Source organism: Lynx canadensis, chromosome B1, assembly GCF_007474595.2.
Source record: "Lynx canadensis isolate LIC74 chromosome B1, mLynCan4.pri.v2, whole genome shotgun sequence".
Lineage (NCBI taxonomy): Eukaryota > Metazoa > Chordata > Mammalia > Carnivora > Felidae > Lynx > Lynx canadensis.
This window is the reverse complement of record NC_044306.2, coordinates 74098268-74123406: the sequence shown is the minus strand read 5'-3', so window position 1 is coordinate 74123406 and position 25139 is coordinate 74098268. Positions and strand designations below refer to the sequence as shown.

General features: G+C 41.6%; 1 protein-coding gene across 2 annotated transcripts in view; it reads left to right on the top strand.

Annotated features, from left to right (window-relative positions):
• Window positions 1-25139, top strand: part of TMEM131L (transmembrane 131 like) — a 170627-nt gene that overhangs the window by 84931 nt on the left and 60557 nt on the right. For both annotated transcript variants that reach the window (XM_030312888.1, XM_030312887.1), the window contains exons 5-9: window positions 314-437; window positions 1480-1596; window positions 2941-3051; window positions 23400-23477; window positions 23685-23838. In XM_030312888.1, the coding sequence (XP_030168748.1) occupies window positions 314-437; window positions 1480-1596; window positions 2941-3051; window positions 23400-23477; window positions 23685-23838 (584 nt within the window). The remainder of the gene's footprint in view (window positions 1-313; window positions 438-1479; window positions 1597-2940; window positions 3052-23399; window positions 23478-23684; window positions 23839-25139) is intronic.

Here is a 25139-nt window from a genome sequence, read left to right as displayed (position 1 = left end):
TCTGAGTATTTGCAAGCATTTAATGGCCCATGTGTGTTGAATTCTTCTAACACAAAAGTCAGTGAGGCGTTACCATTGGTTGGCATTAAGTGTGTCTTGTAAAAGAAAGGATTCTTTAAAAAGTTTTTGTGGATTGAATGTTTTAGTAATAACAGGATTTAATAATTGTTGCTTTTAACTTTAACTAACATCAACAGCTTTCTGGGATTAAAGTATATATACAATGTGTGTGGGTGGAGGGATGGGTGGATGGATAGCTATATTTAGAACCACATAATACATTGTTTTTTTTTTCTCCTTGTTCCCCTCCTAGGTTCCTGGGTCACCCTGCAGCAAAGATTCTCTATGCTTATAACCCTAGTAGGGATAGTGAGGTCGTGGTGAATTCAGTGTTTACAGCTGCTAGACATTTTCATGTGCCTCCTGTTCATTGCAGGGTAAGTGTTGATGTACTCTTGGAAACTATGCTGTGGCAGGCTGCCAGATTTTCTTGCTTTCTTTGGCCTGAAGTTTTTACTTTCTGCTCCCTGTCTCCCCCTTTTCTGCTACCCAAACTCTTCCCTTCTGTGTGTTTGCTTTAGCATTTATTTTTTCAGTTGTTCATAATTTTGGTGGCTCTTGGTATCTACATGGAAAAAAAACATGGAAAAAAAGTTTAGAGTCTAAACAAAGTATAATGTTTGTGTATTCAATGGGACTTTTTCATGGTTAAAGAAATATAGTATTATGTGTCTTGAAATGACTACAAATGCTGAAGCGTTTAGTAATTAATACAAGTTTTATAGTCATGGTCTCTTTGCCTGGCACACTGACTAGAATTGGACTCCTTTCTAAGTGTAGGAGTAGGAGGCAGTGAATGGCTCCTTATAAAGTTAATTCGCACTGTAACAGAGAGCTCCAGACCCTGGTCTTCTAGTAGTGTAGATTTCAGTGGTCTTTGAAGATCCCAATCATTGGTGGGTTTTATTTATTTGTTTATTTAGTGTACTGATGTCTACCTGATATACTTTTTTTCTTTTAAATATAAAACCAAGGAAAGGGTGTAAGAGGAAGTCCACTATTCTGTTTATGATTGCCCAGATAAATGCAGCTTCCGATTTTTATTAGGTATTGCCAGGTTTGTACATCGGTGGCTCCTTCTACTTAAGTAAGGTTAGAACTGTGTTCGATAAAGGCCGTTGAACACACGTAGGTGCAGAAGAGGAGGGAAAAGGAAGGATGTGAGGGCACAGGGTTCCCAATCCAAAGTGAAAGCACTCGGCAGCTGCCTTGCTGTAAGTCTGTGGTATGTCCTTTGATACCTTCTTAGATTGTTGGATTTTGTTCCATTTGGGGGATTCCTAAGGATTCATGATACTTCTGAATCAAGGGTACAGATATGCAGACATCTGTTAACAGAAATTGTCAAAAAGAAAGTCTCTGAAAGACATCTTTTAAAGAGGGCCATTCCCAATGGCTAATTTGGTACCTTTCTTTCAGGTAATTCCAGCAATGGGGAAAACGTCCTTCAGAATTATTTTCTTACCTACTGAAGAAGGAAGCATTGAAAGTTCTTTATTTATTAATACCTCCTCGTATGGAGTCCTTCCGTATCATGTAAGTAAGTTTTTCCCTCTTGTCCCATGATTTTGTTGTTGATTTAACAAAGGGGTTTGGATGTTTTGTAAAAGACTTTTGGAAATGTTGCCACCTGGCTTATGTTACTAGAATATAAGATCGTTAGTGATGTTAAACTCACCAGCTTTCACCCTTCTTCTGCATCCCATGCCACACACATGGGACTGTCTTCGGCTCAGAGTACAGAGCTGTAACTCTCACCATGAATCTCTGAAGGACATTGGAACAAAACACAGAAGTCTACCGTATTCTATTTCTGTTATAAAATAGAGTGTACTTTCAGAACTCTCTGCCCTCACCTCATGAACAGTCCAGAGGGAGGAGCTATAAAGGCAGTCTCTACTGATTTTGCCTTCGTCCCTGCTAGGCTCGGGAATATTTCTGATCAGGGGACAAGGATTGCATGTTTGGGGGCCAGTTCTCAGGGAGCTTACTATTGATATCAAGGCACCAGGGATGGAGAGTGAAGAATCTTTTCGTCGTTGTTCACAAAAGTAGTTAGGAATCTTTATCTTAAGTGGTATCTATGACTTATTTAATACGATGTAGCATCAAGCCAAGATCTATCATTTTCATTATTATTTATTATTGGATTCCATTTAACACTTGTTTCCCTAATGGAAAAGTTGTCTATATCTGAAAAGCTTTGCTACAATGAGGAACATTGAGCTTAAATGTAGCAACTTTTGTTACTTTCTTTTGTAGACGGTGATAAATACAGTCTTTAAATTTTTTTTTTAATGTTTGTTTATTTTTGAGACAGAGAGAGACAGAGCATGAATGGGGGAGGGGCAGGGAGAGAGGGAGACACGGAATCTGAAGCAGGCTCCAGGCTCTAAGCTGTCAGCACAGAGCCTGATGTGGGGCTTGAACTCACGGACCGTGAGATCATGACTTGAGCCAAAGTCAGACACTTAACTGACTGAGCCACCCAGGTGTCCCAAGGATTAATACAGTCTTTAAACAATTTATTTATTTATTTATTTTTGAGAGAGAGAGAGAGAGAGATAGAGAGAGAGAGAGAGAGCGCGTGTACAAGCAGGGGAGTGGTGGAGAGAGGGAGACACAGAGTCTGAAGCAGGCGTCAGGCTCTGAGCTGTCAGCACAGAGCCCAATGCAGGGCTTGAACTCACGAACCGTGAGATCATGACCTGTGCTGAAGTCGGGCGCTTAACCAACTGAGCCACCTGGGTGCCCCTGGATTAATACCGTGTTAAAGGTCAAGGTGGTGAATACAGATTGCCTTTGGAAAGGTATTTTAACATTACGGCAAATATGTTTCAAAACAAATAGAGGAGTAATTAACTTCTTTTTTTTCTGAAGGTTTCTGGAATTGGCACTCGAAGAATCTCTACAGAAGGGTCTGCAAAACAGCTACCAAATGCTTATTTTCTGCTCCCACAGGTTCAGAGCATTCAGCTTTCACAAACCCAGGTAATTTTAATGGTGGATTTATTTTGAATTCTAGCAAACGCCAAACTTTGTAGTCTTCTAAAGTTATGTATCTTTTACAGCCCTTTTTATATAGGATTGCTAGAGATGTTAAACTCACCAGCTTTTAGAATTGGGATTTTACTATTTTCCGCTTTTTGAAAAAATCCTGATGTTGTGTCAGTGGAATCCATGTTCTTCTTTTGAAAGGCTGTATGGTCCATAGTGTTGCTTTGTCATAGTTGGCTTTATCTTGTTTTTGATCATTTGAAGTGTTTCCAGTTTTTCGTTATTACTACCATTAGTCCATGTACATGTTTTATGAGTTTTTCTATTTCCTTTTTGGATTACCCATCTCCTCAGGATATATTTTGTAAAGAGAGTGTCTGTAGTTCAAGACCATGAACCATTTTATAGAGCTTGTTAAATATTGCCAGGTTGCTTTTCAAGAAGACAGACTGCTATGGTCACTAGTAATGATATTTTTTCAGGAATGTCTTACTATCTTCCCCTCTCCCTAGTCCTAGCCTTTCTTGAGTGTGGCTCAGTGGAAAGAAATGTTTTTGATGTTTTAGAGTGTATATCCAGATGACCCTTGAGCAGTGCAGAGGCTATGAGTATCAACCCTCGATGCAGTTCAAAATCTGTGTATAACTTTTGACTCCCCAGAAACTTGACTGCTGGCAGCCTGCTGTTAACCGGAAGCCCTACAGATAACATAAATAGTTGATTAACATGTATTCTGTGTTGTATGTATTATATACTGTATTCTTACAATAAAGTAAGCTAGGAAAAATGTTACTAAGAAAATCATAAGGAAGAGAAATACATTTACAGTACCGTTCTCTATTTATTGAAGAAATTTGCATATCAGTGGACCTGCACAGTTCAACCCATGGTATTCAAGGGTCAGCTGTAATGATACCTTAATGTTGTTTTAATATGCATTTCATTTATAGTGTATAAGTTTGACCACTTTTCCGCTTTGACTTATTTCCTTGTAACTATGGCTAACTTTTGAAATTGAGAAAATTCCTTTTTTTTATATATATGTTTGTTTTTTTGAGAGAGAGAGAGACAGAGCATGAGCAGGGGAAGGGCAGAGAGAGAGGGAGACACAGAATCCGAAGCCGGCTCTAAGCTCTGAGCTGTCAGCACAGAGCCCAACGTGGGGCTCAAACTCATGAACCATGAGATAGTGACCTGAGCCGAAGTCATACGCTTAACCCACTGAGCCACCCAGGCGCTCCAAGAAAAGTCTTGAACCAGTGTATCACCTTACTGACTCTTTCTTTCTGATTAGTGAATAAAGAATATTGCTTAGAACTTTGTGTCAGTCCCAGTAGTGCCTGGGGCTTTCCTTCATTCAGTAGTCTTCCTCTGCTGTGGGCAGGCACTGGTTTAGTATTTCCATTTCCTGGAGCTTACATTCCAGTGGGAAGACAAATAAAACTAATTTACCTGTAATGTAATGTCTGGGAGATTTGTCATCACTTAGATAATTCTTGGGAATTTTTGGTATTATTTTTACTTTGATAAAACTGAATAGCCCTTCCTCCCAGGATTTTAAGGAAGATTTCTTTTAGTTTGTACATTTGGATTTGGTTTAAATCCTAAGACCAATGGGGATGTATTGAACTTTTTTTTTTTTTTAAGTTTATTTCTTTTCAGAGAGAGAGAGCAAACAGGGGAAGGGAGAGAGAGAGAGAGAGAGAGAGAGAGAGAGAGAGAGAGAATATCCCAAGCAGGCAGTGCAGAGCCTGATGTGGGGCTTGAACTCTTGCATGGTGAGATCATGACCTGAGCCGAAAACGAGTCTGACTGTAACCAACTGAGCCACTCAAGTGCCCTTGTATTGAATGGTTTTTAGCATAAAAATGATCTGAACTGACTTGCATTTTTGTAAGGGGTTGAAAGGGCTGGGGTAAGTGTAACTTGCATATGCTGATAGCATGGGTTTTTCCTGCTGAACGTTTTTAGCCTTATCTCAGGGCCGTCCTTCAGCAAAGGGGGTGGCTGAGAATGGCCAGGTTTCTCTGGTTACTGAGACTGGAAGCTTTGAATGCCAGATGCTGTATTAGTGGTGATAAAAGTATTGAAACAGAGACAGGTGGTCAGATATCTTAGTAGGGGTTAATTTAAGGATACAGAGAATTAAGGGAAAGAGGAATGACCATGCAGGCCTCTCTACGAGGCCTGTGAGAGACCTTGCTATGAGGAGAGCTTGCACGTTATATGCATTGTACCTGGCAGATCTTATCTGCTGACCATGATGCCTGCTGCCTGTTTTCCTGCATCCAGGCTGTCATCATCTCTTTCCCAGTCTACTCCAGTGGCCCCTTAACGGATCTGCCAGCATCTAGTCTGGCCCTTTCAAAAGTCTCTTTTCCTAAAATGCAAGTTGGACCACACTAGTCATCTGCTTAACACCTTTCAGTGTATTCCTGCAGGTCTCAGGATTTAAACCAGGTTCTTAGTGTGGCTCTAAGGCCTTGCATGGTCTGGCTGCTGTTTCTCTACCGTCACGTGGTCTTCCTCTGCTTGCTTCCTCTGCTTGCTCACCCATGCCGTTTTCACTCCTCCACACGTCCTTTGTGCCTGCAGTTTCCTCAGATTCCCCCACCCCAACTGTCCTCTGGAGTAGCCCTGATTACATCCTTTCTGTTTCAGCTCAAGCTCCACTTCTTCAGAGAGTCTTGCCATCTCTCCCCATCCTAGTTCAGGTCCCTGGATGGACTGTCGTACAACTGTGTTCTTCCCACTTAGAACGCTTATCCCCATTACTCAGCCACCCTTTCCTTCCCTCCGTGAAATTGCAGCCCCGTGGAAGCAGAGACTGTCTGCTGTTGCTCTCCACAGGGTCCCCTACACCTAGCCCAGGGCCTCCGGCAGAGGCGCTCAGTGAACACTGGTCAGATGAAGTTCCGGCTGGAGGGACGTCTGTAGCTCTCCCCGTGGGAGCAGTTTCAGGGATTCTTTGTTCTGGTTTTTTTTTTGCATTTTAATTTATTTTTTAACAGCTTTATTGAGCTATAACTCACATACCACAGACTTGATCCATTCGGCAGTTTTTAGTATATTCAAGAATTGTGCAGCCACCCCCGTAGTCTAATTTTAGAACATTTCCACGGCCGCAGTTCCTGGCAACCACCCCTAAGTTTTCTGTCTCTATAGATTTGTCTCTTCTGGATGTTTCATATAAATGAAATGTGTGATCTTTCATGATTGGCTTCTTTCACTTAATGTTTTTAAGCTTCATTCATGTCATAGCGCATATCAGTCTTTTATTCTTTTTTATTACCCTATACTAGTGAACCATTGTATGGACATACCATACTTTGTTTCATCATTTACCAATTGGCAGGAATTTGATTTGTTTCCACTTTTTGGCTATTATCAAAACTGTTGCAGTGAACATTTTTGTACAAGTTCATGTGGACATATGTTTACTGTTCTCTTGGGTGTGTACATAGGAGTGGACTTTTGTGGTCATATGGTAATTATATGTTTAACAGTTGAGTAACTGTCAAAAAGTGGTTGTATCATTTTACAGTCTCACCAGCAATATATGAGGATTCCAGTTTTTCTACAGCTTTACCAAAACTTATTTTATGTTTTTTGTTTTTTTAAGAACATCCTAGTGGATGCGAAGTGATAGCTTAGGTGTTTGGTTTGCATTTTCCTGATGACTAATGATGTTGAGCATCTTTTCAATGTGCTTATTGGTCACTTGTATATCTTTTTTGGAGAGATGTCTATTCAAGTCTTTTGCCCACCTTAAAATTGGATTGTTTGTTTTGTCCTTGTTGAGATGTAAATGTTCTTTATATATTCTGATACTAGGCCTTTATCAAGTACATGATTTGCAAATACTTCTCTCATTCTGTGTTGGTTTTTTCATTTTCTTGATGGTGTTGTTTAAAGTACAAAAGTGTTCGGTTTTGATGAACTTCAATTTTGCCTGTTTTTTCCTTTGTAACTTATGCTTTTAGTGTCCTATCTAAAAAGGTCCACAGTTACCAAGATTTACCTCTTTCTTTTCTTCAAAGAGTTTTTATAGTTTATCTCTTACATTTAGGTCTATGATGCATTTTGACATTTTAGTGTATAGTGTGAGCTAAGGATCCTGATTCATTCTTCTGTGTGTGGGTATCTAGTAGTCCCATTTTTTAAAGATGTTCATTTACTTATTTTGAGAGAGAGAGAAAGCAGGGAGGGGCAGAGAGAGAGGGAGAGAGAATCCCAAGCAGGCTTTGCACTGTCAGCACAGAGCCCAGTGCGGAGCTCGAACTCCCAAACCACGAGATCATGACCTGAGCCAAAACTGAGAGTCAGATACTTAACCAACTGAACCACCCAGGCGCCCCTGACTATAATATTTTTGCATTTAAACTTCATACATATATGTGTTTGTGTTGTGTTTAAGCGGCCATAATTGCCAGCTATGCTTTCTCAGAAAGAAATATCTTCATTTTGCTCTTCTGTTTTTCCTTCTTTCTGTTTTTTGGTCAAGAACCCATCGTCTGAGGTGAGTGTTGAGTTCAGCTTCCCTCAAAACGGGATAGAGGGTTTGGGAGGTACTCTGGTTCAGTTGGGAGCTGGAAGGTGGGTCTGCTAGAACGCTAGAGAGTGAGAAGTTTTGGGCAGAAATTAAGATATTGTCAGCTTTGCTTTCACTTGCTTCCTTAGCTCCATCTCATGGGATAAACGAGGGTGCCAATAATCATTGTTATTTTATCTCATTTTTTTTGCACTTTGGGCTCATTTTGGTCCGTTTTATTTGTGTCTTTACCCATTGGTATCTGACTTTTGCATTTTTCCTGCTCAGTTGAATCGGATCGAATGGCTCCCTTTCTTCTGCTGGAAATAAGAGTGTGTGTGTGATTTCTTTTCTATCTAGATTTTTGCTGATGTGTTGTAACAGCCACTAGGTTCAGTGGGGAGGAGGGTATACCTTTCGCCTCTCTGCTGCCCATGTGTGTCTGCTTTTTTCTTTTTCAACCTTTTCATCTGGCCCTTCTTTTTCATTTGTTTGGCCCTTAATGAAGCGAGGGCTCCTAGCAGATGAGAGGTCACTGTTGCAGTGGGTCTGAGTAAAAGTCTGAGGTTCCTCTGCTTTTGTTGTAGTCTTGTCATTATTTGACCCCCGGGTTATTGTCCCAGTCATTCTCTGCTCCATGTGTCACACTGCTGCTCTCATGTCCTCCCAGACAAAGCTGTTCAGTGCTTCCCTGGTCTCTGTACTAGCTGGGCCCCTGTTGGTTTCAGCATAAAGCCCGAGCCCCGGAGCTTGGCATATGAGGCCCTCGACACCTGCTCCAGCCTCCTCTCCAGCCTCAGACGTCCTGCCCTTCTCTTCTCCACTCCGGCTTCCAAAACCGCTCGCTGTTGAAACGGGCCATCCCTTTTTACATACTGCCTTTCCTTCATAGGCTTTCACCCCCTTCTAACCCTCATTGTCCTTCTCGCTCCCTCCTCTGAGACCTGGTTCAGGTATCAGCTCCTCCGCAGCCTCCCCTGGGCCCTGGGCAAGTCTGTGTTCCAGTCCCCCTGGCATGTGGTTCAGACCCCTGCTTGAACGTTTGGTGTCATCCTGTGTCGTCCTCCATGAGGCTCTCTTCCATGGGCCTGTTTCTTTTTCATTTTTATAATCTCAACATCAGCTTAGTGTTTAGTACATTGAGGCCCCCACAGTTTTTAATAAATAGGTGAGTCAGTGGGCATCTGAGTCGAGATCCCCAAATAGCGTATCTACCTGTCGTAACATGTAAGATTTGCATAACTTCCCCTTTTCACCACATCAGCTACTTTGACCTTCACCAGATTTACTACTAGGGCAGGTGGTAATATTCTTATTTTAGAAACTGTAGGATGGACGTAGAGTTTAAGTTACCTGGTGGAGGCCGAGAGCCGAGCTGGGATGGGCAGTGCCAGCGCGCTCTGCCGAGGGATTTGCGCCACGTATAGTTCAGTGTCGCGATGACTTCCACATCTGTGGACTTAGTAACTCACGTTCCATAGCAGATAAAATGTGGAGTTTGGCTACATTTTTATAATGGCAGAAGAACAATGGAGACAGCTTAAAGGCTCGACAGTAGAAAGAGGATTTGATGAATGTGATTATATCAACATGTAGACTGTTAAGTAGTTCTTCCAAGTTATAATTCTGATGCTTTGTCTGACAAGGGAATAGTAGAATATAAGCTAGGTTATACTTGGTGAGTGTAACTATAAAATACATGGTGGGATAGAATACATAAATACAGTTGTGCTAGGCTTATGAAAAAGTGAGAGTTTTTATCTTTTAATGTTTTTTTACAGTGCTATTTTGGTTCCAGACTGTTGAGATTTGAGGAGTGTTTCAGCGGTTTATTTGGGCAAAACAATGTTAGAAATTGGCATCATCTCAGGATCTGGCATAGAGGTTCACTATCACGATAGGCTCGTCTCAGAGATTTACAGGAACTTAGTTTTTGGTATTAGAATCATTATAAAATAATGTCTACTGTTAAAAATAAAATGATAAGGCAGTGTGGGAAGCCCAGATAAGTTTTGAAGTTAGAGGAAAACACATGACACACCACAGTCCCACCAAATAAAAGTGTGTGTGTGTGTGTGTCCTAACATGATACCATATTATCACATTATCTAAAAGTGAGATTGTGATTATACAAAAATTATTATGTAATCAGAACATAACATGGGAAACCCGAGAAGCGAAAAATTAGAAATAAGCCCCAAGACTACAGTCACACTCGGCAAAGGTAACTAGGATTAATATTTTGTCATATCCTAGTGGGCACCTGGGTGGCTCAGTTGGTTAAATGTCCAGCTTTGGCTCAGGTCATGATCTCGTGGTTCATGAGTTCGACCCCCACCTTGGGCTTTGTGCTGACAGCTCCCTCCCTCCCCTGCTCACACTCTGTGTATCTCTCTGTCTCAAAAATAAAAACAAACAAAAACATTAAAAATGTTTTGTCATTTCCTTTCAATGTATTTCCTGAGTGTGCATGTATACAGTGAAGGGTTCCCCTTCCCATCACAGCATAATGTTGTTGGATTGAGTAAAGGAGAGATTATTTCTGGGTGTGCTGCGTGATACCTAATGCATTTCAGACCAGGAGTTCCTAGCCTTTTGAGACTGGCACAGCCTTCGCTTTTGGAGTGGTGACATCAGGCCCCTGTGCCTGCCTGCCCGGGACAGGTGTCAGGCAAGGGCTGTGGCCCCAGGTCTGTGTGGAGCCTGGTTCCTGCCAGCCTGGGAGAAGGTGCCCTAAGTTGTTTTCCTGCTTCTTTCTTGGCTGCTGAGGTGCTGATCCCTGTCAATTAAGTGTGGCAATCTGGAAGGGAAGCTGTAAAATCAGTATAGGGAAAGGACCGAGGAAAGTTTTTTCAACCACAGTTTGACAGAAAAGAAAGGCGCACATTTCTCACTAACAAATAAGGTACGAGAGTCTCATCTAGGATTTGGAGATGGAAAACAGAATAGGGAAAGGTTCTTTAACCTCTGTAGCTGTCCTGTTTTCTTGATGGACTTCCGTCATTAGTTAAATGAAAGAAACAGATTTTCTGAGTGTGACAGCTGAGAATTCCTACAGATCCGTGTGACATCAATAATATATTTAATACCATTTCTTTGCCTGATAAAAGTTTGATTTTTTTTGTTTTACATAAAAATGATAGACTGTCAGACTCTGGAAAGCTATTACTATATGTTAGGTAAATATGTGCCATTACTTAATTTTCCTCTACCTACCTACCTCCGAATATGGCTTTTAAAAGCAAGGAAATTGCTAAAATTTGTACATTTTTCTCTTTTTCATCTCATTCCAATGAGAATGATTCAAGGGGATGGGAACTTGGGAAGCCGAGACCGGAGGGGTTGGGGGTGGGAGCTGGGGAGTGGAAGGAAGGGAGGAAGCATGGGAAAGTCTAGAGAGAAGAATACCTACGTGTGTGTGGGGGCGGGTGTTTCTCTTCTGTGTCCTGCAGGGCAGGCAGTCCCCTTCCGTCCGTCTTCCCCCGTTGCTTCCTTAAAATCTCTACTGTCTTAGCAGGAGAGAACAGTGTTCTTGATCAGTTTCCTGGTCCCTCCTTTAACTCAGTGATTATTACCTTGTGTCTTTTCTGCCTTCCAGGAGAATTGACTAGCTCTTTACTGAAAATGAGAGATCCCTAGCATCGCAAACACAGTATTTAGAAGCTTTTGTTTTTATGCATTTCCTTTGCTAATATTATAAGCTCCTTAAGTGCAGGAATCTTGTCTTAACCAACGTTTGTTTTCTTACCACCTGGCAGTCTGGCCACATAATGTACAGTGAATAAATGTCTGATACTTGAATAAATGATCTTAAAAAGAAGCTATAACCTCAGTTATTTAAGAAGTTGTAAGATATGAATCTTTTTGTACTTCTTTCAGACTTTCATTATACTCTGTTCTAGAAACTTTTGTTGGGGTATATGAAGATGCCCAATAAATAACATATGGTTCTGAACTAATGTATGTATAAGAATCAGGAGTTAGGGAACCAAAATGCCACCTTCATATTGCTGATGAGCCACATTCTCATGTATCAGCTGAGGTCAGAGAGCCAGTTACTAATTCCCTGTCCCCTCGGGTAGATTGTGGAGCCGCCCATCAGAAGGGGAGTTTGAGTCTGAAGGACAGACACCCTTCTCCAGAGTAGAGAGAAAGAAGGCAGCTCCCCTCTGAGCCCCTATCCTTCTCCTCACTGTCTACAGCACAGCATCATGGTCTGTGGCCCACTGACAAGCAACCCTTCCCTACTTATAAGGGGAGAGGAAGACTTGGGGCCAAAGGACAAGTGAAGTTAGGAAAAGAGAATCCTTTCCTTGTAACATTCCTCAGTTTTTTATACCCTTGACTCATTGGGCTTGCCTTTTATTAAGCCTGAGTCCCCCCTTCCCCTGACAAGGAGATCAGCAGGCTTCTGGCAACTGTGTTCCCACTTTCCTTAGCCTGTTCCTCCTCCCACTGGACCCAAACCCCCATTTCTTTGATTATCCTCAGCCTGTTGGGGAGCATTGTTGAGTTTGCCCCTAGAAAGCTCTGAGATAGATTAGAATAATTCATTAATAATCTTTTCCAAAGCCACACTAGAGTCAAGGTTGAGAGTTCATGTCCCCATCTGTTTCCCATTCCAAATTCTTTTCAAGTATGATATCCAATACAGCTTATCAGAGCTTTTGCAGTGGGCTCAAATAACAGAGTAAAGCTACTCCAATAAAAAAAATACCAGTCATAAAGGATGCCCCATCATAGAGATGCATGGTAGAGTGAATAAGAAAGTGAATTCTGACCACCTGGGTAAAAATCTTGGTCATGTCTGAGTGACCTTGGTCAAATTACCTAACCTCTTTGTGTCTCAGTTTATCTATAAGATAAATAATAATAGCACTACTTCATAGGATGGCTGTAGCTATTGACTAAATTCATGCATATAAAGTGCTTAGAATTGGTGCCTGGCACCTAACTAAAATGTATTCACCAATTAACTGTAAAAATAAAGTTTTGAATATAAACCCTCTCCTATTGTGAAACTCTTGGAAATTTTTTAAATTCAGAGATCCAGTCCTCTGGCAAGACGTGAAAGTTCAAGGCTATAGTCCCATATCAAATTATCTTGGCTTGTGAGTTAACATTAAAAGAATTTGAAGCCCTCCCCAATTTCTTACTCATTTGGTCTTCGCCAGAGAGGTTGTCCATGCCTGTGTGCAGCTGGGGCTCACTCTCGCTAGGATGTGTGCGGCTTCCCTGGAGTTTCACAAGTTACATTAATTTAATATTAGGTCTCTTGGGGCGCCTCACTGGCTCAGTCCATAGTGCATGTGACTCTTGATTTTGGGGTTGTGAGTTTGAGCCCTACATTGGGTGTAGGGATTACTTAAAGATAAAAAATATCTTTAGAAATAATATCGAGTCTCTCTTGAGCCTTGCTTGAGTCTAGAATCTTAAGACACGCAGGAATATCAGATTATCAACCATATATCCACTGGGTTTGCAAAACATGCCTCCCATCCCAGTCCTCAAGGGACTGATTCTAAGCAGAATTGTTCCCAGTACTTCATTTTTGCCGAAAGGAGGGATGGATGATGGAGAGCATCACCTTGGTTTTGGCTTTAGTTTATGCCAGTTGTTTTGATTCTCAGACCTTGCATTTAAACTCTGTGGGGAGAGATTGCTTGTCAGGAGGCTAAGGCGGCAGCCTGTGTATTCCTCTCTCAGGAAGTTGCCCCTGAGGCGCTCTGGTCTCCCCTCAGAGTTGGGACTTGGCACTGGTCGCAGCCAGTCACAGGTGTGTCTTTGTTCTTTCTGCGGGAAGCCCTTGTTTCTGGCACTCCTGTGCTGACTGGCATGGACACCCTATTGAGGGATGGAGTGTCCACGGTGCCCGGGCAGGGGCATTGAGATCTGTGTACACAGTTGTTTCCATTGCCTCTTACTGTGGATTCACTGAGGCTTCTGGGACCTACTTCTTAGAGAAGGCTTTCCCTTTTAGCCCCACCTACATCAAGTGGGGCATTGTTTTCAGGTTCTTGGAGGGGAGCTGCTGTTGACATTTGGGAAGCTCGGGGCCTAGTGGGGACAGCATGTTGGCCGGGAGCCGCTCACCATGGCCTCCAGGTTGTGAGTGTGCCCCTTCTTTCTCTGCACTTGTGGGCTCTGCCTCCAGGATATGCTTTTCCTGTCCCCTCTTGCTCTCAGGAAGGCTCAGTTGAGTTTCTCGCCATTTAACCAGCTTCTTTTATTGCTCTCTTTCTTTCTCTAACACCTGCAAAGTTGCTACTGTTTTCTGGAATTGGTTCGTTCCTTTTCCTTTTTCTTTCACTTTTTGATCTAGATTTTTTTTTCTTTAGATGTTTCCCTAGATATTTTCTTGTGAGTTCTCCTAAAGGAAAGAGATAAAATCAGTAAGTTCTGGGTCTGCTGAAAGCATCTGTTGTTCAAACACATCTTCTCTCCCCTGCATTGGATGGTCTTCCATAGGAGATGCTCACCTATCAGACCAACATCTAAATCAGGCCTGGGGTCAGTCTGTCTTGATAGTCTGGCCTGGTTCCTGTTTAATAAGTTTCCTCTTTTTTGCTGTGCCTTCTCTAGACTGAGTCCTACTTCCATGAACTTCTCAAAATGCTCCCCCAGGGCATGGGCAGTAACTGTGTCTCCACCTAATATGCTCTGGGCATTCTGCTCTGATATTCCTGCTTGCCCCCAGTGCCCACCCCCCCCCCCCGAACCTGTCCAAGACTGTGTAACCCTGGGTATAGCTCTTTCAGTCCTCAGTTGCTCTTACTATGGATTCTAATCCTGGCTTTAGAAGTGCATTTCTCCATACCTCCTATAACCAAATCCTGATTCCTTTGTGGGGAACAATTCTAGTCTGCTAACATCTTGCTTTTATTCTTTCATTATATATATATATTTTTTTAATTTTTTTTTTCAAGGTTTATTTATTTTTGGGACAGAGAGAGACAGAGCATGAACGGGGGAGGGGCAGAGAGAGAGGGAGACACAGAATCGGAAACAGGCTCCAGGCTCTGAGCCATCAGCCCAGAGCCTGACGCGGGGCTCGAACTCCCGGACCGCGAGATCGTGACCTGGCTGAAGTCGGACGCTTAACCGACTGCGCCACCCAGGCGCCCCTATATTTTTAAGCTCCAATAAGCACAAAGATCTATCTCCCTTATTTCAGTTACATACCAGGCTGTCTCCATCTCTCTGTATGTCTCTTGGGCTGTACCCAAGAGAAGGCTGTACCTTCTCGTTTCTCATTCACGTTCTCTCTGGTTGTTCCCTAAGAGGTTAGTCTTCCTTTTAAGGGGAGCCCTCTCTTCCTCTTGCTTCATTAATCTGCCTTTTCTGTTTTATTTTTTGTTCATCTTGCTCTGATGGGAAGACTAAACCATGTTTCCCTAACCTTCTAGCACCTCTTTGATTTCCAGAGTGAACCGGATTGTTCCAAGGACGGACTTTAGTGGTTGCCTTCTTTGTGCATGCAATAATTCTGTCAAATTGCTTCTCTGACTCAACCCAAGATAAGAACATAGCTCCTTAATGAGAATACCCTTGTTGCTTCTTCTTCTTCTTCTTTTTTTTTAAGTTTATTTTTGAGAGAGAGAGAGAATGCCGGAGAGGGGCACAGAGAGGGGGAGACAGGGATTCCCAAGCAGGCTCCGCACTGTCAGTGCACAGCCTGGTGCAGGGCTCGAACCCAGGAACCAGGAGATCATGACCTGAGCTAAAACCAAGAGTCAGACCCTTAACCAACTGAGCACCCAGGCACCCCTCCTTGTTGCTTCTTTATTTATAAAATCTGCCACCCATCTGTATATCTGTCATTTTGGATCTTGAAAATCTAAAACAGCAGTTAGCATTTAAATGATTAATAAATCTAGAGCCAGTGAGTTGAGGAGGAACTTTTGAGTCTGTGGACCAGCCCACATGAATTTAAACTAGACTTTTCATAGTTCCAACTCATAGCCATGAAGATAATACATAAAAAGGAACAGAATTCCAAACAACCCGTCTGTACTGCCTGCCTGGAGTTGGACCCAACAGTTTCTTCAAGATCTGGTTATAAAAGCAGATGGTGTTCTAGAAGCTCTATTTTGAGGAGAGAGAGCCCTGACTAGGACATCTTTTCCTTTTCCTTTTTCCTTCTCCCTTCTCTTTCCCTTTCCTTTCCTAGTGGTAAAGTGTGCACACCATAAGATACCATTTTAATTGTGCAATTGACTGGTGTTCAGTAAATTCACGTTTTTGTGCAGCCATTACCACCATCCATGTCCAGAGTGTTTTCATCTTCCAAACTGAAACTCTTACTCACAGTACATAGTAACTCTCCTGTTAACCTCTCCTCTCAGCCCCTGATTACCATTATTATTTCTGCTTCTGTTCTAGGCTCCTTCATGTAAGTGGAATCACAGAATATTTGCCTTTTAGTGTCTGGCTTATTTCACTTTGTTATCACATTTTCAGGGTTCATCCATATTGTCATATGTGTGTCAGAATTTCCTTCCCTTTTAAGACTGAACAGCATTCCATTGCATGGCTGTACCATGTTTTATTTATTCATTCATCCATCGATGGATTTTGGGTTGCTTCCACTTTTGACTACTGTATATAATACTGCTATGAATTTGGGTGTACAGATACCTGTTTGAATCCCTCCTATCACTTTTGGGGATGTACCTAGAAGTAGAATTGGTGGATCGTAGTGTAAGTACGTGTTCAATTTTTTGAGGAACGTCCATACTATTTCCCACTGCAGCACCCTTTCTTTTAGAGCCTTGGCTAATCTTTGCCATGGCTATGCCTATTTAAGTAAAAACTGTGCCCACATTGCTCAAGGTCAAGCTCAGCAGCCTGCATCACAAAGGCTGAACTTTTGCCGAGCCTGGGCTCAGGATCAAGGCCTGGGTCAGGCCTTCAGGACCCACTTGCCATTTGCTTAAGGTCCGGCAACATCCAGCCATATAAAAATAGCTGCTTGCCTTTGGATCAAGTCACCGTATGCTCCATGACCTACCAAGGTGAAAATCCCACAAGGCTCTCCCGAGACTGCCAGCCCAGCTCGTAACAGTTAAAAATCTGCGATCCAAGTGCAAAAGCCAAGGTGTTGCACAATACAGGCCACTGTCACTTGGTCCAACAAAAAGTCTCAATATCTAAGTGTTAACTAGTTCTCCAAATTGCTTTTTGTCTGTCTTTCAGGGTTTCTGGCACATTTCAGGAGGGTGGAAAGCTGTCGGCAATAAATGGCTCTTCTCTCTTTTTGGGGGGTTCTGAACCAAATGTGAAATAAGACAAAAAGAATTTGAAGCGTTTAAGAAAAAACAAAAACAAAAACCTCTTCTCTTAGAAACCAAAGGAGTGTGGAAGAGGAGTTTCCCCTCTTACAGCTTTGATGTGGGGGAAAATGCTTCCCAGGAGCATTTAAGTTATTTATTGTGGAATTTTGCTAATTTAATGCATCAATTGTGAATGAACAAGTAAAAACAATAACGCTCCTTGTTGAAGGTTTACTGATGCCCAGTGATTGGCATATGTATCTCATTTAGGGCTCATAACGTGGCTGTGAATTCATTAACTCCGTTTTGTTGAAGAGGAGACAGAGTCTTAGGCAGGGTAGGGGATGTCCCTAAGGTTTTGTGGCTGGGGTTTCATCTCGAATTTAGTTAAGTGTAAAGCCTTTTCTAAAAAGATGTGGATAAGAAAAAATGCTCTTCCCTTAAACAGAAAACTAATTTCAACGAGTTCCTAGGTTTTTACAAATATTTTAGCCAGTGGGTCTGGCAACATAGGTGAATTTTGTTTCAGTGGTTAAATATCTGAGGAATAGAAGGGTAGCGGTTATGGGGAGGGTTGAAGCACAATTGCTGTTTAAGGGTAAAAGCAACCATACAGTGCTGACTAATAACTCAGCTGAGCCTCTCCGTCGTGCAGGAAACACTAAATTAGGAGTTTGGTTATAGAGCATGGGTGTTGTGTGGAAGAGATCCAAGAAAGTGCCTGTTTTATGCAAAATCATTTGCTGCGTAGACTGTATTGGACCTAGCACTGTGTGTGTGGGCCACTGTCTGGCGTGGTCACATGGCATATACAGAATCTGCGTTCCTACTGATACGTGTGTTGGCATGAGAAATTTACCTGTATGAGGACCTTTAAAATTTAGCATTCAAAATTGTGGAAGGGGAGAAAAATGGGACCTAGTATTGGATTTTATCTAATATTTTTCTATTTCATGAGTTATTTTCCTTAAATGAAAGGTTTTTATGTGTGGTCATTGCTGGGAATGTTACATAATTTCAAGGCTCTTGTTCATTCTGTCTGGATTAATATATTATAGATTCTCATATACTTTTCTTAGGATATTGGTTTCTTCTTGTTAAAAATAAAAGTCCTCCAGGGGCGCCTGGGTGGCGCAGTTGGTTAAGCGTCCGACTTCAGCCAGGTCACGATCTCGCGGTCCGTGAGTTCGAGCCCCGCGTCGGGCTCTGGGCTGATGGCTCAGAGCCTGGAGCCTGTTTCCGATTCTGTGTCTCCCTCTCTCTCTGCCCCTCCCCCGTTCATGCTCTGTCTCTCTCTGTCCCAAAAATAAATAAACGTTGAAAAAAAAAATAAAAAAAATAAAAAATAAAAAAAAATAAAAGTCCTCCAGCGTGGACTGGGTGGCTCATTCGGTTGGGGATCCAACTTTGGCTCAGGTCATGATCTCACCATTTGTGGGTTCGAGCCCTGCATTGGGCTCGGGGCTAACGGCTCAGAGCCTGAACCCTGCTTTGGATTCTTGTCCCTTTCTCTCTGCCCCTCCCCTGCTCACACTGTGTGTGTGTGTGTGTGTGTGTGTGTGTGTGTGTCTCTCTCAAAAATAAGTAACACATTAAAAAATTTTTTTTTAAGTTCTCTAAAATGATAGGACTTGAAATCTATAATTTTCTTTCTGCTTTACCTGTACACAATTCCCCCAAATCACACTGTGCCCTGGCCTGATGCACAAAGATGAGTTTCTTAGCAGGTAGAGAACTAGGTGATTTTTTTCTCTCTTAGATTCAGTTAACTAGACTTATAACACAAAAGCGTGGGAATATAAGCCATTACAAAAGGGTTTTTTTTTAAACACTGCTATTTTCTTTTCCCTTTTTAAAAGTTTATTTATTTATTTTGAGAGACAGAGCAAGAGGGGCAGGGGGAGGGACAGAGAGAGAGGGAGAGAGAGAATCCCAAGCAGGCTCCATGCTGTCAGCGCAGAGCCTGATGCAGGGCTCCTTCTCATGAACCGTTAAACCATGACCTGAGCCAAAACCAAGAGTGAGTCGCTTAACTGAGCCACCCAGGAGCCCCGCCCTGGTGGCTATTTTCTTGAATGTTGCATTATCTCTGGGAATGGTGTTCTAATACTTGTTTCCATGGTGAAGAACTTTTTGGTTTTTAAATTTAGGAGTAGACTTGGTCTGTTCTGATTTACTTAGAAAAAACTTGACTTGTGTTAAAGGACCTGCTATTTTTTTTCCTGGTTTTCCATTAGCTACTGTTAGGACCTTTGATAAGTCATTTAACCCTTCCAAACCACGTTTTCCCTCATCTTCTGAAAGGGAGTGATACCATATACTTCACGTGGAAAGCACTGAAAAATTGTTTTTAGTTTTTAGCTATAAAATTCATGACCTAATTTGTTAAAGTAATGGGGGGGGGTTTTGAAAAGTAGAGAAGTAGGCTTCTGTTCTCCTTTTATAATCTGCTCTGCACACTCTTAGTTAAAGGGATGTCCCACTGTCATAACAAGTGTGCTCAGTTGGGGCCCATTCAGAGAGAATTCAATCCCAGGTGTGTGTGTGTGTGTGTGTGTGTGTGTGTGTGTGTGTGGTTGCCTCAGGTGGCTCCTGTTTTGGTTATGGTTTACTTTTTAAAGTCAAGATTGCAGTAGTTTTGTTCTTTGGTCAAAGACATGAATGTTTAAATTGTTCTTTGAGAAAACCTGGAGCACTTCAGGACAGTGTGGAGGTGCTAGGACGCCCCCTTGTGGGATTCTGAAATATGTTCTGCAACAAATGAAAATAATAAAGTAGTTTATTCTTGTTAGGCTTCCAGCTAAGAGAGGAATCTTACTTAAGATGGTAAATTATAAATTCATCCATCTAGAAGCTTACCAAAAATGACAAAATAGTAGGCTTTATATTACATCAAATCACTGTGCAAGTTGGATTGTTAATCGTGTTTAAAGATCATAATTTTGGGGGCGCCTGGGTGGCTTAGTTAAGCATCCGACTTCAGCTCAGGTCATGATTTCATGATTCATGGGTTTGAGCTCCACATCATGCTCTGTGCTGACAGCCTCTGTCTCCCTCTCTCTGTGCCCTTCCCCCTTTCACACACACTCTCTCAAAATAAACAAATAGACGTTAAAAAATTATAATTTTGAACTTGTAACTACATCTCAACATTTGAAGAAATATTTTAGGGAAGAGGATTGCCTTGTCAGGTTAACACCTATAGTTAAAGTGCTGTAAATTTTCAAAAAACATAACTATTATAAATGCATATGTTGAAAATGTGTTGATATGGGTTTTTCTTTAAACTTTTGGTTGTTGTTGAAAGTTTTAGAGCATAAGTACACATCAAGTGGCAGGAGTTGGTATATTTTTTTATTTTAGAGCCACTGTTTATTATTTTTAGTTTATTTTATGCAAGCTTGCTTTTTTAAAGCGTCTGTGGCTGTGTGCCCACTTGTCTTCATTCACTAATTGCATATTGAGTGCGCATTAAGTGGTAGGCATTGAGGTAACAGCATCGGGCAAGGGGCTTACGATCTTCTGAGGAAGACAGACCTTGAGCAAGTTGTTACATTATAATGAGGACTGTTAAGGAAGGTCAGGGAAAAGGTGCTGTGGGTGTGAGTAATGGGCAGTTACCCCAGCTGTGGGGGCAGGGAAAACCCTTGTGAAGGGGGTGTGTAAGCTGGACCTGAAGGATGAATTAGGTTTAGGTAGGTAGAGGGAGGGTGGATTGGGGATTCGAGTTTACAGCAAAACAACACATTTAGAGGTTGAAGGCAAAACGGAGCAGAAAGTAGACCAGTGAGGCTGGAGCATAAATAAGGAGGTGGATGAAGACTAGGCAGGTACCTGAGTGTTGAAGCCACAGTAAAGGATTTGGTCTTCGAAGGGTTTTAAGCAGCTAGTGGCATCACCTGATTTGCATATTGGTAACTCACTTTTGATGCAGTGTGGAGACTGGAATGGAGAGGACAGGTGGACACAGGGAGACTAGCCTACCTGTCTCTCTCCCTCCCTCTCCTTCTCCTTCCCACTAGGGCAAGCATTCCTCAACTTTTTCTGTAAAGGCTCGGAGAGTATATTTTGACTTTCCAGGCCATGTGATCTCCGTCGCAAGTACTCCTCTCTTCAGATGTAGCATGAAAGCAGCCGTACACAATACACAAAGGAATGAGCATGGTTGTGTTTCAATAAAACTTTGTTTATAAACACAGGCAGTGTTGGCCCATGGGCATGGTTTGCTGACCCCCGATCTCCAGGATATAGGAATGAAGGAAAGTGAATGAATTCAAGGGTTCCTGAGGAGTTGTGATCAGTATTACTTGGTGGTTATGGGTTTGTGTGAGAAGGGTAAGTGAGAAGCTGAAGTTGGTGTGCAGGTTTCTGGCTTAAATAACTGTATGACTAGAGGTTCCAGGACGACGTGCACACCAAGCATAGCTGTCTTGGTGAGCGTGAGCATTCGGGTGGATGCCCAGCCATTGGCTGGACATGGGTGTGTGGAGAGAGAAGTGCAGGCAGCTTTGGTATGTTACAGAGCTTCCCTAGAGAGAGTGAAGACGGCAAAAGGAAGAATCCCTAATAACTCTAACATCTTAAGTGGAGAGGGGGAAGAACCACAAAGGATGACGCAAAGAGGAAGGAGCAAAACCAAGAGAAGCACCAGTGGTTAAGTTAATGGGGTTAAACTGGCAGAAGCATTAGGCAAAATGGGAAGGGCCTATTGGATTTGGATGTGAGGAGGTCATTTATAACTTTGGTTAAAGCAATTTCAGAGAGTAGTGGGCTTTTTCTTTTTATGTCTATGATATGGTGGGACTTGTTTGCAGAAAGACAAATTCAGTCATCTAATTCTTCCTTAAGATTTTAGGTTCCATTTACAAATGGTATTATTCTGTTGAAGTCTAGCAGATACTAGCAGTTGCTTTTTATTTTTTTAATTAAAAAATTTTGTAAATGTTTATTAGTGAGAGAGAGAGACAGAGCGTGGGCAGGAGAGGGGCAGAGAGAGAGGGAGATACAGAATCTGAAGCAGGCTCTAGGCTCTGAGCTGTTAGCACAGAGCCTGATGAGGAGCTCGAACTCCTGAGCCGTGAGATTGTTGACCTGAGCCAAAGTTGGATGCTTGACCAACTGAGCCACCCAGCACCCCAATTAGCAGTTGCTTTTTAGAATAGTCTTTGGTTAATGTTTGGTCCTATTTCAAGCTTGGTTAATCTTCTTTAAAGATTTTTTTTTTAATGTCTATTTGAGAGAGAGAGAGAGAGAGAGAGAGAGAATGAGCCCCCGGGGTGGGGGGGCAAGAGGAAGGGGAAGTGGGGGAAGGGCAGAGAGAGCTGGGGACAGAGGATCCAAAGTGGGTTCTGTGCTGACAGCAGTGAGCACGATGAGGGGCTTGAACTCACAAACTATGAGATCATGACCTGGGCTGAAGTTGGAAGCTTAACTGACTGAGCCACCCAGGCGCCCCATCTTGATTAAACTCCACTATCTTTACTGCATTTTAAAATGTGTCTTATTCCTTTTTTGGTACTTTAATTGCTGAATGAAAATTTTAGTAGTTAAAAATGTGTTTTTAATATAATGTGCTTAGGTAATTCTTAATAAATCTAATAAATTAAACACAATCATGGTGGTTCTTTCTACTTAATATTAAGTCTTCCTGGAGTGAATAAACGCTTACCCGCAATCAAGTCCGCCAAGGATTTGGGGAATGCCTCCTTGCCTTACTGAGATTTCCTGCCATTGTGACTGTGGCTGCCAGGCCGAGTGCCTTTTTATTTTATAATCACTATGCCAGACACATCAAGCTGAACAAAAGAGGAGCTGTCATAGCTCATGGGTTTTGGATTTACACGCTGCACTACCTGACTTCCCTGTGTGCTCACCGTCTGCAGCTCCCCCCTCCCCCACAAATGACTGTATTTCTGAATCAGAGTGTGCATTTCCTTATCTTAAAAGATATGTCTATTATCATTCCATGTGGCTGTTGAGATCTTTGAACTTGATGAAATTTTGCATTCTTTTCATTTATTTTCATCTCTTCCATGCATAGCTCTTTCACATTTTAAAAATGATAATGATAGCCCGTTTCAATTTTAGACATCTCTTAACTGTTTTGCCACAACTTCTAACATTCTATTAACGGAAGGCAGACGGAGGAACAGTTAATTGGCTATTGCTGGGTGAACCTACTTTGAAATAAAAGATTCCTGTGTTGAAACAGAATGTTCAGAAAGTATAAGAAATGCCAAACTACAGTGTTCCTGTGTATATTTAGAACATATTTATCTCCTTATTGCCATAATAGGAATTTTCATGTTGCCCAAGGGAGAGCTTATGATTTCCATTAGAATGTGAGCTTGGTGACAGGCTTTTCTGTCTTATTCATGTTTATTTCCAGCTACTAGGATAGTACCCAGCATTTAGCAGATACTCAAATATTTATTAAGTGAATGAATGTTCTGAATAAATGATAGATTGTTTACTATGAATACAAGATTGAACTCTTTGCCTCTTGTTAAATTTTTTTCTCCCCTTTTTTCTTCTTTTAGGCAGAAACCACTAATACTAGTCTCTTGCAAGTACAACTGGAATGCAGTTTACGTAATAAAGTGTGTCAGCAATTAAAGGTAAAATTTAAAAATTCACTCTTCTCATCCTTCCTTTCTTGCCTTTGGCTTGGAAATCAAAAATAACATGACACATTCTGTTTTCAGAAATACACATGACCTTATCATAAGTGCTTTTCTTTTTCTAAAATTTGAAATCACAAAGTTTGGATGATTTTTTTTTTTTTTTGAGTTTTTCTTTTGTTCTTTCCATCCCTCCAATCTCAGAGTTGTTATATGGAATCTGACGATGTTTTACGGCTACAAATGAGCATAATCGTAACCATGGAAAACTCCTCAAAAGAGTTTGAAGAAAACACACAAGATTTGTTAGATCATCTTTCTATAATTTATGTAGCCACAGATAAATCTGAGACCTCAGGTAAGGTGGAATCTTTTAACATTTTTATTATAGTATATCTTGATTAACCTGCATCACCATTTTTTTGTTTTATTTTATTTTTTTAGTATTTATTTTTGAGAGAGAGAGAGAGAAAGACAGAGTGTGAGCAGGGGTGGGCAGAGAGAGAGGGAGACACAGAATCCTAAGCAGGTTCCAGGCTCTAAGCTGTCAGCACAGAGCCTGACGTAGGGCTTGAACTCACGAACTGCGAGAACATGACCTGAGCCGAAGTCAGATGCTTAACCAACTGAGCCACCCAGGTACCCCTGCATCACCATTCTTAAAGCATTTACTTGTAGGCTGTATCATTGCAATGCAAGACAACGAGGCTTTGCGTTCGTTATTAAGAGATTAACAGTGACTGGTTCTCAATCTGCAACTGCTAATAAGGCTGTATTATTTTGGAGTAAATTAAGTGGCAACTGCAAACCACTTTTTAGTTTTCTTGGGATGATTTTTTTTTTTTTTTTTTTTTGCATTCTGAGATAGGAAACAAGTTAAATGGGCAGGCACAACAATCTAATATAAATATTCACAAAGTGGGAAGTTTTGTGTCTCTTGTCCCAGTGTTACTGATCTGCAGAAGCTCAGTTAAAGAAATCATGCCGTGTCGTATTTTTAATAGCTGACTGGGTGCCAATTGTTCCCGGATGCCGGACAAGTTAAGAGAGTGTGAATTGTAGTGTTCATTGTTATCAATTTTGTCTTTGAAAATGTATGTCCTGTGTACCAGGAATTACCTAGTTCATCAGCTTCAGTTTCTAAGAACTTTTGTAGGCAACACATATTAGGTGATTTTTGACATTTACAATGTAGAGTTTGCTGTTACCCATTGGTTAGCAAGGCTGTTCTGGTATATGTGTATGTATGTATATATATGGACACATACATACACATGTACCACGTGTACATAAACACATACCATATACATATCCAGAGAAAGAATTGGTACCAAAGTGTAATTTTATGGTCAAACATCATCTACTTTCCAGCCCTCAGAATTGGCTGTAATAGTGATGGTTCTTCAGCAGGAGAGCTGTCCTGTCTTCGGCTTCCTAGTTTTTGGTGATTCTCAGAATGGCCAGATAGACATCAATGTAGAGAAGACCCTGTCCCATGGGGAGCACTTCTGTGAGTGAAGGTTGAAAGGAAGGTGATGTTTTGAGATCCCAGGGTTTTGTTTTTCCTCAAATGTGATCATCCCAATAAGGAAATAAGGGCCTGTCCAATCAATAGGAGAACATCGCTTTATTTAAAGCTGTCCAGTTGGTTCATTTCAT